The following is a 16,311-nucleotide window of genomic DNA, read 5'->3' as shown; positions in this document are numbered from 1 at the left end:
GTCCACTCCTGTCAGGTTCTGGGTGTGTCGGAGGACTAAGGTGGCGCGTACCCCTGGAAAACAGCTGCTTTCTGTGCAGTGTGGCGAAAAGTAGATTTTCAAATTAAGATGCTTCAAAACCAAAAATATTATAGATATTTCCCATTATTATCACTCAAATAGAAAAGATTCACATTTTACTCCTTCAAGTAATCTATAGATTAAAAAATCCAAGCAAATCACAGTGACATGTGATTGCTAAAACTAGATTCAAAGAAATTTTAGCTAAAGAGATTCAGTTTTAACTGTCAGAAATCCCCATAAACTATAAATTATGTCAATATCATTTAATAGTGATAGTAGCTTAACAAAGGTTTTGATTTGGACTGTAGTATAAATTTGAGAAGGGACAGTTTTGGGCATAAGCCTGTTGTGTCTTCTCAAAAAAGTATAATACTCGTAATTATACAAGATTGAATAAATATTTATTTATTGGATAGAGTAAACAATACAGTAGTCGGAAAAGAAAAAACCGGCTATTGCCCAAAACTTCTTCAATTTCCTAATTTTGTCTTAAGGCTGAGCAAAGGCTAAAAATAAACTTTCTACTCGTGATATTTTTCTAAGTTTTTTGATTTGTATATCATCAAGCTATCAAAATGAAAAAGTTTTCTCAGAAAAACATTTTTTCTGATCATTACTTTTTGAGATATGAGCGCCTAAAGTTTAAATTTTTAGGACAGAACATTTCAAATTCCGTAAGAGATAAATCCATGAGATTCAGAGGATAGATTCTTCATAGTATTGATGATCTAGTAAAACAAAATCTCTCTGAAAATATCAATTTTTAAGATAGTTATTCAATTTACTAAAAATAACCAAAAATAACTTCTAGTTGAGTTATTTTTGGTAAATTGAATAACTTTCCCGAAAGTTGATATTTCCAAGAAATTTTTGTTTTACTAGATCAACAATACCATGAAGAATCTATCCTCTAAATCTCATGCATTTATCTCCTACTGAATTTGAAATGTTCTGTCCCAAAAATTTAAACTTAAGTCGCTCATATCTCAAAAAGTAATGATCGGAAAAAAATGTTTTCCTGAGAAAACTTTTTCATTTTGATAGCTTGATGAAATACAAATCGAAAAACTTGGAAAAATATCACGAGTAGAGAGTTTATTTTTAGCCTTTGCACAGCCTTAAATTGTCAAAATACTAAATGCTGATAAATAAATAAATATGCTGATAGATTGAAAAATGAGTCTATCTATAGCGGTTATCAAAATCTGTATTATATTATAAAATTATATGTCTTACTTAGAAACAATAATTATTTATCTCCATGCTCAATAAATTAATGTAATAATTTTTGTTTCAGTAATTCGTCTACTGGTTATTCATTCAGCATATAATATAGCATATTTTGGTAACTAGTTATTCAGCATAGTTATTTATTTTTTTGTTTTTTGTTTCAGTAATTGGTCTACTAGTTATTGTTGCTGGTATTCCAGTCTATTACTTGTGCGTCAAAACCAGAAATGAGGGGAAATCTATAAGGAAATTCAACGGTATGTATGAAATCTAGGTTATATGCTTCTCTTTTTAAAATGTCTAATATTATTAGATGTCTAATAAATATCTAATAATATTGTTAATATTGTTTTTGTTCAAATGACATATAAATTTATTCGATTCGATTGTTTTGATGTATAGGCCGATGATTGTATCATGAACGGAAACTATTTCAAGAAAGGGTTGCTTATACTGGTCTTATAAACCAGTTGTATAATGCCAGAGACAAATGATTACTATATAAGTAAAATTAATACAAGTTAAACGGTATCTTTATGATAATTTATTTATTTTGTAAGTTAATTATAATAGAAGATAATACTTGAAAGTAAGTGCTGCATATTATTAGCATAATTAAACATGTAATTATTTCAACCCTGATTAATTAGTCTGTAATCTGTATTGATTTTACTTTTCTATTGAAATAACTAGCCTATAGCAACTTTTCCTTCCTCAAGTCACGACTGGTTTCGATGCCGAAGAAGATTAAAATAAGGGTATACTAAATTAGTTATTTCATTCAAATAAACTATCGGTATACATATAAAAAACAGTAATCAATAGTTATTTGTATATCTAGAGTTAAAAGTACTGTTTTTTCTCCCTGAGGGAAAAGTTTGAACCCCGAGGCGAAGCCGAGGGCAACAATTTTCCTGAGGGAGAAATAGTTATTTGTATATCTAGAGTGAAAAGTACGACTTTTTCTCCCTGTGGGAAAAAGTTTGAAGCCCGAGGCGAAGCCGAGGGCAGCAATTTTCCTGAGGGAGAAAAAGTATTTTTCGCTCGTGATGTAGGCTACACAACATTTTTCCTCCATCTACATTTTTTTATAGAAACTGCAAATAAAATCATTCTAATAACTTACGTATTGGTGACAATGATTCCTAACAACATAACCTAAATCTAAAACCTAAAAACCGGTCGTCTGATTGGCACTGCTGATTGCGCTATCTATTGGCAAAAGTTGTAACAATTATATCAGCTGAGCAGCTACCAAAAATCCAGATCACGCGGTTCAGATTTGAATTGCAGATCAAAAATATTTGTTGGCTGGTATTTTGAATAGAATAAAATATTTTTAAAATTGTATAAATTTTTATCGTCTACTAATATTAAGAATATAATAATTATCATACAAACATATTATATTTCATGAGTTAATCAAATTTCTGGTTGTGGTATTGAATTCAGTTGACTCAATGACAGACACCTCTATTATGCTTTCTCATCTGAGCTTAGACCTTCTAACCTATTACAATGTAAGTTTCAAAATAGAGATGCTCCCCATGTTATTTAAATGGAGTTACTTTTACTCCCTAGGGAGTTTTTCTGTTTTTTACTACTGAGAGCGAAAAAGTGACACTTTAGTATTAGGTTTCAGGGAGTAAAGTAAGTACTTTAGACAGTAGGTGGAGGAAAAAGCATTTTTCACTCGTGATATACACAACATTTTTCCCCCACATACATTTTTATAAAAACTGCAAATAGAATAATTTTTAAAAACGTACTTGACCAAACAATGTGTTACAACATAGTCTAAAAAGTAAACAGAAACAGCTGGCTTGTAATCACAGTTCTCCGTCGACAGCGCTATTCGCTAGTGTCGGCAAAAGTTGTAGCAACAATGGCCGCCACAAGTACAGCTATGATGAAGTTCCCGTTTCAAATTTGATTAGTTAATGAGGAATATTCGTTGGCTGGTATTTTGAATAACATGGAATAAAGAAATTTATACATTTTTTAGTATAGTGATATGAAGTTTGTAATAATTTTAGCATACAAGCATAAATTTCATATAGACCTATAATATTGATCAAATGTCTGGTTGAGGTATTGAATTTAGTTGGTTTAATGACTATTCTATATGCCTCCTCATCTGAGCTTAGACCTTCTAACCTATTTCAAATGTACGTTTTTAAAATAGAGATGCTTCCCATGTTATTTAAATGAAGTTACTTTTCCTACCTAGCGAGTTTTTCTGTTTTTTAGTACCGAGAGCGGAAAAGTGACACTTTAGTATTATGTTCCAGGGAGTAAAGTAAGTACTTTAGACAGTAGGTGGAGGAAAAAATATGATTTTACACTATTTAGTGCAATACAGTATTCATTGTTGAAAGAATAAGACGTTGATATTGTCAATATCACTATATATCTTCAAAATCAATTAAAATTACAGAACAAGGTTTCATGGTAACACCTGCCACATTTTGGCATGAAGCCTGGTTTTGTAATTCAAATTAATTCTGAACAAATATAGTGGTATTGTCTTAGAATATATGAATTCAGGGCTGCTTTATTAAATATATAAAATATAGAATTACAGTACCCTTTGAAAATAATGAAAAATAATTTGTATTCTTAATCTATTTATTATTTTATTAATTTCAAAGGGTACTATATTAATTTATTCTATTTTATATACATAGTGGTATTGTCAACATCAACGTCTTTTTCTTTCAATTATGGAGGAATACTACAACTTATCCTCCTATAGAATCAAATTAATGTTTATTGTTTCAAAATAGTTTTCTCATTTATGAGAAGATTCTTATATTTATGCGGGTACCTAACTTCTGTATTGATTTGATTCAGTACTTTCGTTTCTTAATTTTATATTGTTTTTAAAAAATCCGTTTCGAAAGTATTTTTAATGACACTGCAGTCTGATTTATTTAAATATTGGTTATTAAAACTAGTACTCAATGTGTACCCTGTGTATAGTTTTAAAAACGGATTATTACTTGCAGTTCGTCATGGATAATAAAATAGATGAGTAATTTTATTTTCTAAATTTGTTGCAGAATCGATGACAGTTTTCATCCAGAAGCTGTTCAACGTTGTCAGCTTGGATGATGATGATGACAATCATCGCGAAGATAATGATGATGACGAGAAAGTAATCAAGTAGACTCCATCCGCCATTTTGAATTTCGCTTTTTCGCTTGTTCAAAAATGAGTTTCAAGCATTCCAGAACCAGGCCTTGTACCTGAAAATGCAAAGTCGTAAGACAATCTTGTGTTCCTATTGCATAATTTGCTTTTGAAGCTTTTGAGCCTGGAAAAATGCCAGATCTTTTCAGGAATCGAACCGTTTCACAAAGGTATATAGGTTTCTATAGTAGGTAGTTGAACCTTTATTCTATAGAACCCTATTTACTTTCCGTACTAAGCCGTATTTACTGAACATTATCACTTTTGTGTTATCAAATAGAACGACTAGCGTCAAATTTCTTCAATAAATTAATTTATTCTTATTAAGTTCTTCTTTTATTGCAGAAATTTGTCTGCTATAGTTAGGTCCACGTTATAATGGCAGTGGAGAAAGATAGGAGAACAACGTTGCCGTTCCTCTCTCTTGTCGATGCCTCCTATGGAGGGTAGCTGATACAGGTTTATTGATGTAATATTAACTGTTCATTCTCGTTTAAAATAATCAATTATATTTTTATTAACCTTTGAATTATATTTTCAAATGATTTTATAATCAAGATAGAATATTTTGTTAATTAAGAATATTTCCACATTTTAAAAAAACAATCAGACAAAGCAAGAAAGAGACAGCGCTATACGCTTCGTTGAATGATAGGCAAGGATAGCAATAGAATAGCTAATCAAACACTGCCATTATAACGTGTACCTCACTATAATAGTCGTTCTATTTAATAACAAAAAGTGATTTTATAGTAAGCAGTTCTTGAAGATCCATATGCAATTAATACTATAATATGTACTATGTTTGAACTGTTATGAGATTCACTCCAAACTGTCATGATTTCTATAATGGGAAGCAGTGATGTTATTCATAAAGAAAACCGACACTTCAAAATGGATCTCACTTTATTGATTTTATTGGTGTGATATTGATAATTTTGTTATTGTTCCTATACTTATACTCCTAGAAATTGAATTGAGTTTATAATATTATTACTAAACGAAAATCCATATTAAATGCTGCAAATCCCCCCGAAGTGATAACTTATGCTACTGCAAATATTGACAATAGGGTAAAAACAGCTAGATGGAAATTCGATGAGCGCTACTATTCAAAATTCTGCGGTAGCAGAAGTCTTTGGAGTGATTTACAGCATTTTTATTGACCGAGCGAAGTGAGGTCTAAGATGCAAGTCGACGGTTTGGCATTTCTCTTAATGTTTAAATGTTCATATGTTTATATGTTGCGCATTTACGGCGAAACGCGGTAATAGATTTTCATGAAATTTGACAGGTATGTTCCTTTTTAAATTGCGCGTCGACGTATATTCAAGCTTTTTGGAAATTTTCCAGGATAATATAAAGGGAAAAAGAGCCTCTTTCATACGTCAATATTAGAGTAAAAATCAGACTATAGAATTATTCATCATTTAATCAGCTGTCGAGTTGATTATGTATTGCATGCCTCATTGAATGCAATTATTATGCACTATTAAATGAACTATTGATTGCGTGCAAGAGCGCCTGCAATTAATAACTAAAATAACAAAGTATTGTCTCTCGAACTTTCTCTGCTTTGAACTCGGGCTGTCCTGTTGCCAGTATGTCTTGAAGGAGGTTCGCTTTTGATTTTAGCATTTTTGATACACCAACCCGAACAGCCATTAGCCGTTTTCACACCGATATCTCGCCGACACGACATACAGACAGGATTTACTCTGATGGACAGTATAAGAGGAGGCTGCGGTTTATAACTGTGCGAGGTCTACTGTTCACAGAACTACAAGTTTGTATTTTCGTTCAATAGTATTCATTAATTCATTAGCATTTGAATAAAAGCAATATCTCAGTAATTTCCATCCGTGAATTGAGGTTATTGACTATTTTTCTATAAATGAAAGCTGCAAGAGGATCTATCTGCAATAGGAAAACTTTAAAAATCATTCAAACGAGACATTGACCAATAATTATTAATAAATAATATATCAGTTTATGCGAGATCTAAGTTTTGTTGCCTAGTTGAGATCTGTAAGATGAGTAATGTGTCTTTGTTATGGGTAGAGTCATTCCCTGTTGCATAAGCTTGTTAAGCATATTGCTTGAGTCTGTTTCTGGGAGCAAAATGTTATTGTAAGCAATCGTTGTAAATAATATAAAGTTTTAGTTTTAGGTTACTATAGAGAAGCAATCCAATATTTTCATTGATTTATTTTGCTAAGATATTTTTAATTAATGTGGACATTAATTATAATTTTATATCCGAAGATGTGTGTTTAATATAATACCTCCTTCTTCTTCTTCTTCTTCTTCGCCACCTCCTCCTCTTCATTATCGTCCTCCTTCTACATTCATGACCTGTCAACTGGATAGATATGGCGTCAACAAAAAAGTAAGATGGCAAGCCAAACTTTACTGTACTTTGTAAACATAAAAACATTCGTTCACTAAATAGAATGGATTTCTCTTCAGCCAGATCTCGACGCTGCTTCTTAGCTTCTAAAAACAATATTCTGCAGGTTTTTCTTACAGGCAGTTTATTGTAAAAGTGCAGTGCAAAGAATAGGGAAGGAGTACTTCCACTTGCTTTTGGTTTTGCAGCGCGGTATGTCGTTTCCAAGTATTTTTCTTGTAATGTGATATGTGAGCATAAAGATCAGGCCACATGCAACAGACTAGACAGAACCATAGGCTACTGATGGTTAAAGACTGTAAATATGCGCAGCTCAACGAAGATTGGTCTACAGTGCTCACAATGCCCTGCTGATGTGATAACTATTATCATAGAGAAACGATAGCGAAAGTAGATATCCCATGGTATAGGGCGTTTATGTCGCAGCTTTTACTGTTATCCCAAGCCGATAGTTCACGTATTTCTTTCCCATGCAGCTGTGTGACGCTGGTATTCTCTCATATTGTGCCGTTCATACACTCTCACCCCAACAAAACAGTAAAAATTGACAATAATCGACAGTAATCGGCTTGAGATAAGAGTAAAAGTCGCGACATAAACGCCCTATATCATGGGATATCTACTTACGCTGTTTCTCTATGCTATTATACGGTAACTTACTACTCTACACGAGTGCTTTCTTCTATTATTATTTATTCTTGGGATTGATTCCCTACTAAATGAATACGGTCTAGAATTTCCTCTTTCTAGGGCTATTCTCTCATTTGTCTTATTTTCATAGAAAAAACTTTCACATTCAAATAGATATCTAATTCTAATACCGTAATGTAATATTATCTTTAGGTACCTTAGTCTACTCTTTCTATCATTATCACAGTTGTGCTGTTTAAAACTCAAAACCTATGGATGCCGATAATGTTTCTTAGTGGAAAAAACATGTTATATTATTAATGTTAAATAAATTGATTCTCAAAGTCTCTTTTTTGTTGATGACAATAGCATCAGCTGTTTTTGTCGGTCTTGCATTCCTTTTTTCATTCCATTTCACGCCTCTCGACATCAGACGGAACTGATCAAACCACGAAACGAAAGGTACAACGAAAAAATTACTGAAACTAAAAGGTGAAACTTGATCTGTAAAACTGTATAATATAGGCTTCGTTGAATCATTCTAATACATTAAATTTAGAAAACGAATATTTAAATTTTATTGGTATTTTATTTTGTCCCAATTTTAAAAAAATGGATAAAGAGGTAAGTTTTTAAAATCGTTCTTCTACATAATAATCTTAAAAAACAGTATAGCTTATAAAATTCACACAATATTTATTTTTTTTATTCCATATAATTATTTGGAAGTGAGGTTTTTTATCAGAATTCATGGTATAGTGAGGTCCACGTTATAATGACAGTATTTGATCAACTTTGGTGTTGCTATCCTTGTCTATTATTCGACAAAGCAGGTAGTACTATCCTTTTCTTGCTCCACAACAATGCCAAATCTGTTTTTGACAATGTAGAAAGTTAATTAATCAGGGTAGAGAATCGGCAACGCTGTTCTCCCATCTCAATCCACTGTCATTATAACGTGGATCTCACTATAGTGGAAACCCTACTGTTGTCCCATGTAAGCACGCTACACACAAAAACATTAGTGGCCTTCAAATTTAAAGCTAACTATAATTATATGGAGTAGAAAAAGTTATTAAATTAATTAAGGTAACCAGGATAGTAACTGGATTGATCTAGGTAGTAAAGATGACTATTCTAGTAAAAAATGATCTAAGATTAAAAGAGAAAAATCAATTTATGTGCCATACAAACAATGACAAAACAATAATATTTTGGGAATATAGGCCTAGTCTGCATCAAAAAGTGTAGAGATGATATGAGTCAACCTTATAAGGTTGTTTAACCATTAATCAGGCACGTATTTTTTGTCAAACATAATTTATTATCACATTTTTGGAATTTCCTTTTTATTCAATGATCAATTTCGCCAGAAAATAATCTCAAAAAAAACTTTAATTGAAAAGTAGGCTACTTAGGCCTAATGTTATGTTGTTAAAAACTAATGAAGTTCTATAGAGTTGATTCTGCCTATTTGAGTGCTTCTAAGCAGCTAAAAATGTTTATTGTTTTATATTGATAGATTTAGAGAAATTCAATCAATAAAGCTGTACACTGTACTATAGATAGACAATTGAAAAATGAACTCTGTATTGTTTTCAGAGTCAAACAGCTTTCCAGAGTATGGAGTACCATGTTTGTAAGTACCTAAACAAATTAATTATTATTGAACGAAAATCCAAAGTTAAATGCTGTGAATCACCCCGAAGACTTCTGCTTCTGTAAATATTGACAAACGGATTAACAGCATTTAACTCCCGGGATTTTCATTTTATAATTATTATTTTTCGATGATCATTTGAATAAATACAATTTTTCATGTATTTCCATCTGTATATACTTTGTTTCTTCTTTTAGTTTCCTAGAATCTCAATTGTTGATTTGAGTCTAAACTTTGTTATGAAATCCCAGTTATTTTATATGAAAAAACTTCTGCTAAACCAATAAGAGACACTGTAAACCTATGAACTACACTGAACCTTTAAAAATGTATGTGCAGGCTTCACATCAGAGTTATCGAAAAATTATGTTGGTTCATTGAATAATGTTTAATGAAACAACATTTAGTTTTTGATTGATAATTATTTCAGTCACTATATACATTGGTGCTTGCAATATTGTAGTTCTGATTTTTTAATATATTATTTTGATACATGAGAGAAGTCCAGAACCATTTTTTCACATTGCATTGCAATTGCATTTCATATTTTCAAATTACATTATGCTAGATACAGAGTGACCTAAAACCTCGTGTTTTCGGTTTATTTTCCAGTAGTCAGCTATTTGTGCCAATTCCAGTAATCGGACAGAAAAATTTGCTCTCGCCTTTTTTTAGATTATAAAATTCTGAATAAAATGAGATCATTCGGAACTCTCTATCTCCAATGAGTACAGAGTTATAATTTTTCAAAAATGAGTAAAATTTAAAAAAATCAATTCTGATGAGTTTTAGTTTTTGATCAACAATATCTTCTGATTGTTACCATTTAGATGTATAATTCAAAATCTTTCTGGGCGTATTTTTGTGCTCTACAATCTCATAAAGATTTCCAGGTACACCTGACAAAAATTAATGCTCCTTGTATTGTGAAAAACACCTAATTTTCAGCTTCAACCATCATCACCAACTAAATTGTCCTTACAGTAATATTTAGCACGATGATATAAGATCATGAGATTATGTTCTTTAAGAATCACCCGTTAGCTGCAATTCATTTCAGTATTTCCTAGTGGAGAGGCGCGCATGAGGACACCTCAAGAATTAAAATTTCAAACACTTATAACTTTTGACACAATGCTCTGATTTCATCGTACTACACTTCATTCTTCTCGGCTCGTCAAGGCGGTCCAAAATCATGCATCATAAGTCAAATTCGGTCGGAAAATGGAAAACTTATTGCTGAGTGTACTTGATCCCTTATTTCAATACAGAAAAAATGGCCAATTTATATATTCAAAGCTATGTATCTCGGTAACCCTTTATTATAAAAAAACATTACTTGGTCTTGAAATGTACAATAGAATCTTCTCTTTAATTTGCTGTAAATGTTTTATGAAAAAATATGTTTGTGAAATAAGGTTGATCAAATAACATTTGATACTATTTTTGGTAATATGACACTTACTGATCTTCTAAAACTCATAATTGATTAACGAAACTAGATTTTCTTGAAAATATTTATCATAATATCAAACACCCAAATTTGAAAATTCAATAAATATTTTTATTTTCATGTCTCATAATTTTCATTCACTTCATAATTTTACTTAATTTCAGGTGGGAAAATCGCAAAAGTAGTCGTTCAAAGACTGGAAGATTTATCAACATTTAGACCACAAATCAAAGTTCAGGTAAAATATATTTAAAAAAATACATTCAAATTTGAATACTGATTGTTTCAGGTACAAGATACCTAATAGATATATTTTCAACCCTAGCATGTGTTGGTGTTGTATGTGAAACATTTGACTCTCTAGTCGAGGAAACTAATATTGTTTTACAATTATTTTCATAAATGTAAAAAATGAACATTTTTTAGAGAATACTAATGCATGTAAATATTTCCAAAGTGGGGATTATTGTGAGATTTTTAAAGCCTTGAAATGGTTGTAAGTACATGTATATTGAACTAACTCAATTGAACGTTGTTTACTGATGGTATATGACATTGCATTGCAGTCTATTTGCTCATTGGTTGATGTGGGATTGACTTTGTTAGATGACATCACTTGATAGCGGTTGAATTTGATAGTTGGCCTATACCAGGAAATAATAAGGATTAATTGAATATCTGCAAATTTACAGTGCTGCCTGTCTGGTATAGGCAAAGGCAACCTACGTCCTGTCCACTCATCTACAATCCAGTACTCTGTACTCTCTTATGCAATGTGTAAAATGGGGGTCTGTTGCTTGAGATCTCCGTTATGTAGCAGCTAAAAACACCATTATTCGATCTATGGGGATTTCAAGCTTTGAAAAATCTCATCATCAGAGTGTTTTACCTGATAAATTGTCAAGTACAGTACTTTATCAGGGTATCTGAAATAGAAAACCTCAAAACAGAAAACGTGTTTCAACAAGATTCTACTGTGAAGGATTCAAGTTGATTTTTTGTCTGTTGCAGGTTAAAGTTGAGAAACAGGAAAGTGCTTTTGATGACAGTTGGATTGGAGCTGCACGTAGTGATACAGCTACTCAGCAGGCATGTATTGTTGAACAATCCACCTTGAAATTTATTGGCTACAGCTATATGATGAAGTTGAATCCAATTTTCCTCCACCTTTTCACTGTTGATAGTATATAATGAAATTAGTTGAAAGATTATTTCAGTCTCAATATTCTTTATAATTATGCAATATTTTTATTGATCGCCTTTCATGCATCTTAAAAAAAAGTAGAGTAGACATCAATGGGAACAATAGAAAAAGGTCCATTCTTAAAAAGATACATTCTTGAATCTTATCATTGCTATTCTAACAACAGAAATAAACAAACAACTACTACAACCCATATTTTAATAGTGAGCACTATTACTTGCTGAGTTTAATATTCGTCTAGTTTCCAAGTGACACAAGATTCTCTTATGTTCACAGATCAAGATCGAGAAGCAGGAGGATGAATTTGGAGAATGTGAATTTGCAACTAGCAACGTCAAAGATGAGTCATCCTCGCACAATGGTTCAACTTCTAATCAGGCATGTATTCTATCTTGACTAGAATAAATAAATAATGCAGCTAAGTTTGAGATTTTCTTATTAAATTATAATTAAAACTTATTGCTGAATGAAAACTTTTCTTCCAGATTCGGTTGTTGTTATTATTAGCGCAGGCTTGAATTGTGTGGAGTCCCACAGGAAGACCAGCTTGTTTGGAATAGATGGATAGAATTCTATTTCCTTCAAATTCAAGGAACACAATCAATGTCTATATTGCAATATTGTCAATAACATTAAGGCTCAACTCACACTTATTGTTTATCGTTTTTGAAGGGACGGATTCAAGGATCCAAAGTTTCAAAGAACCCCACACGTCAAACGAAGCTTATTGTGTTCCCAAGTAGTATGTTAGTTAGGCAAACCAATACCTGTGTCCTTTACGAGAACCTGGAGTTTTTCCCTATACTAACATCCAATTCATCACCTGGTTGCTTGTCGCAATCCAATGTGATATGCTTGGCAGTCTCTTCAGACTGATTAGTCCTCGATTCAGCCTCTTAACCCGCATTTGTGCTGGAGTTTCACCCATCTCTGGTCTCTTGGATTTTTACTTTCCTTGCCCTATTACCATAGGTAAGGAAAGTATTGCTTTCCAAAAAAAAAAAAAATAAGGTACCCTGATTTCAAGTTTTCTATAAGTTTCAAGTCCCCCTGAGACCAAAAACATGATTTTTGGGTGTTGGTCTGTGTGTGTGTATGTGTGTATGTTTGTGAACACGATAACTCCATTCCTAATCAACCGATTGACTTGAAATTTTAAACTTAAGGTCCTTATACCATGAGGATCCGACAATAAGAAATTCAATGAAATTCAATTCAAGATGGCGGAAAAAATGGCGGATAATTACTAAAAAACCATGTTTTTCACGTTTTTCTCGAAAACGGCTCTAACGTTTTTCTTCAAATTCATACCATGGATAGCTATTTATAAGCCCTATCAACTGGCATGAGTCTCATTTCTGGGAAAATTTCAGGAGCTCTGTAATATTCTTGAGAAAAATGGCGGATAATGACGAAAAAACCATGTTTTTCACGGTTTTCTCAAAAACGGCTCTAACGATTTTCTTCAAATTTATACCATGGATAGCTATTTATAAGCCCTATCAACTGGCAAGATTGTCATTCCTGAGAAAATTTCAGGAGCTCTGTAATATTCTTGAGAAAAATGGCGGATAATGACGAAAAAACCATGTTTTTCACGGTTTTCTGGAAAACGGCTCTAACGATTTTCTTCAAATTTATATCATAGATAGCTATCTATATGCCCTATCAACTGACATGAGTCTCATTTCTGGGGAAATTTCAGTAGCTCCGTAATATTATTGAGAAAAATGGCGGATAATGACTAAAAACCATGTTTTTCACGATTTTCTCAAAAACGGCTCTAACGATTTTTTTTCAAATTCATACCCTGTATAGTTATTTATCAGATCTATGAACTGGCATGAGTCTTTTTCCTGGAGAACTAATGGGGGGTCCACCCTATCCTTGAGAAATGGACTTTGTAACCTCCATCTCGTGCATGAGGTAGGTAGAACAGTTTATAAAAAGTACACAGTCATAGTCAAGATATTTCATCTGTAGAACAGCTGTTTTGACGACTTTTGAAAAAATCATTTAATTTCACAATTTACACGAAGGAAAAAGTACTCTGAAAACAATAATTATATATACACATATACAGTAGTCTGATCGTAGATGCAAATAATATGTTGCCGCCAATAATTGTCATGATGTTATTCCCCTAAATTATTCTCGTTTGAGAATGAGGCTTACAGTTCAATGAGCAAGGAAAGTTGTGTGAGTGTACCACACCAGATTTTTCTTTTTGTCCCTCCGAAACTGCTCTGATGGGGCAGATACCTTGGGTTTGAAGGCAAGGCAACTTCTGGAGTTGCCTTGGGGTCCCTTTTGGTCGCCCCCTACGACAAGCAGGGATACTGTGGGTGAATTCTGGTTTTCAACACATTCTTGAGTACGATGTTCGACTCAAAGCTCCCCCAACCCACAGGGGGCAACTCACACTTACGCGAATCAGGTTGAGAAGAGACTCGACTCTAGTCGAGAGCATGTGTTTTCAAATGGTGAAAATCGCGGAGACTAGAATCAACTGATCTGAGTGTCACCATTTGGAAACACATGCTCTCGACTAGAGACGAGTCTCTTCTCGACCTGAGTCGCGTAAGTATGAGTTGAACCTACAAGTGTATGAATACAGATGAAAGTCCATACTTCATTGTTATACAATAAGTTGTAAGTATTTTGACTAGCGTTCTTGTCTGTTTTCTGTTTACACGCACCAAACTAGCAATCAGTTTATCTTAATATAGAGAGAGCAGAACTTGATGGCTGCTATTTCAACTTCAACTACCCCTCACTCACCCAGTGCACAGTAGTATCTCTTGCCTGTCCAGGTGTACTGCAGGGTGGAGACGAATATCTGTACAGTTATAGCTCTTTGGCAAACCTTAACGTGAATGGCAGGCCTTAGCTTTAAATTTCATTATTTTTTTGATCCAATACAATTGCTATCATTAAACTGCAATTATCGTGATATAACTCAAGACTGCTGTCAAATTGAGTAGCTGCTGCTCCTTCACCAATATTTGCGTCTTTTACATGAAGGGTAACAATAATCGATTGTCTCCTCATTGTTTGTGATGTCAATATTGCAGATGGCGAGAGTTAAGCAGGAGAATGATAGCAGCCAAGAACCAGCGCCAGAGTGCAGCACTGCATGCTCTCCAACTGATGATGATTTCAGCCAACAACATTATCTAATCCCTGGCTATAATCTAATATTCATCAAAGAGGAAGAATATGGTGAGATCCGTGTTTTATTTCATTCATTTTCATTCATCAATGATAATAACACATAACTGGAAATGAAGGAACTAATAGTTATGTGAACAGTAGACCTCGCGCAGTTATAAACCGCAGCCTGCTCTTATACTGTCCATCAGAGTAAATGCTGTCTGTATGTCGTGTCGGCGAGATATTGGTGTGAAAACGGCTAATGGCTGTTCGGGTTGGTGAATCAAAAATGCCAACATCAAAATCTAATCTCCTTTCAAGACATACTGGCAACAGGACAGCCCGAGTTCAAAGCAGAGAAAGTTCGAGAGACAATTTAATCGCATGCGCTATTGCACGTAATCAAGAGTTCATTTAATAGTGCATAAAAACTGCATTCAATGAGGCATGCAATTAATAGTCTACACAGATTTTTACTTTCCTTGCCCTATTACCATAGGTGAGGAAAGTATTGCTTTCCGAAAAAAATTAAGGTACCCCAATTTGTAAAATTCTATACGTTTCGAGGTCCCCTGAGTCCAAAAAAGTGGTTTTTGGGTATTGGTCTGTATGTGTGTGTGTATGAGTGTATGTGCGTCTGTGTACACGATATCTCATCTCCAAATTAACGGAATGAGTTGAAATTTGGAACTTAAGGTCCTTCCCCTATAAGGATCCGACACGAACAATTTCGATCAAATGCGATTCAAGATGGCGGCTAAAACGGCGAAAATGTTGTCCAAAACAGGGTTTTTCGCGATTTTCTCGAAAATGGCTTCAACGATTTTGATCAAATTTATACCTAAAATAGTCATTGATAAGCTATATCAACTGCCACAAGTCCCATATCTGTAAAAATTTCAGTAGATCCGCCCCATCTATGCAAAGTTTGATTTTAGATTTCCAATTATTAGGTCTCAGATATAATTCAAACGAAAAATTTCGAGTGGAAAAGATTGAGCTTGGAAATCTCTCTAATTAATGTCCAGTAACATTTCACCTAAAATTGAAAATAAGCTTGTAATTTGAGAAAATGTAATTATTCAATTGCAAACTGTTGGCTACTGTTGATTCTTTTCAATCATTCACTATGAAGAGATAACAGATCCCGTGTGTATCCAGCGTTATTGTCCTGTCACCAGCTGGCTCAGATCTTTGACTTGAGTTGCGCGTTTACACTATAGTGAGGTCCACGTTTAATGGCAGTAGATAAAGATAGGAGAATAGCGATGCCGATTCTCTGCATTTATTAATTTTATTTCTACACTGTCAAAAAC

General features: G+C 33.2%; 1 protein-coding gene across 1 annotated transcript in view; it reads left to right on the top strand.

Moving 5' to 3' along the window:
- Positions 1–6,749, top strand: part of LOC111055257 (large neutral amino acids transporter small subunit 1) — an 86,032-nt gene extending 79,283 nt beyond the window's left edge. Inside the window, exons 8-9 of the mRNA XM_022342426.2 lie at positions 1,458–1,550; positions 4,356–6,749. Of these exons, the coding sequence (XP_022198118.2) occupies positions 1,458–1,550; positions 4,356–4,462 (200 nt within the window). The 3' untranslated portion in view covers positions 4,463–6,749. The remainder of the gene's footprint in view (positions 1–1,457; positions 1,551–4,355) is intronic.
- The last annotated feature ends 9,562 nt before the right edge of the window (positions 6,750–16,311 follow it).

This window comes from Nilaparvata lugens, chromosome 3 (genome assembly GCF_014356525.2).
Source record: "Nilaparvata lugens isolate BPH chromosome 3, ASM1435652v1, whole genome shotgun sequence".
Taxonomy (NCBI): domain Eukaryota; kingdom Metazoa; phylum Arthropoda; class Insecta; order Hemiptera; family Delphacidae; genus Nilaparvata; species Nilaparvata lugens.
The sequence above is the reverse complement of the archived record's forward strand: the minus strand, read 5'-3'. Positions and strand labels throughout refer to the sequence as shown.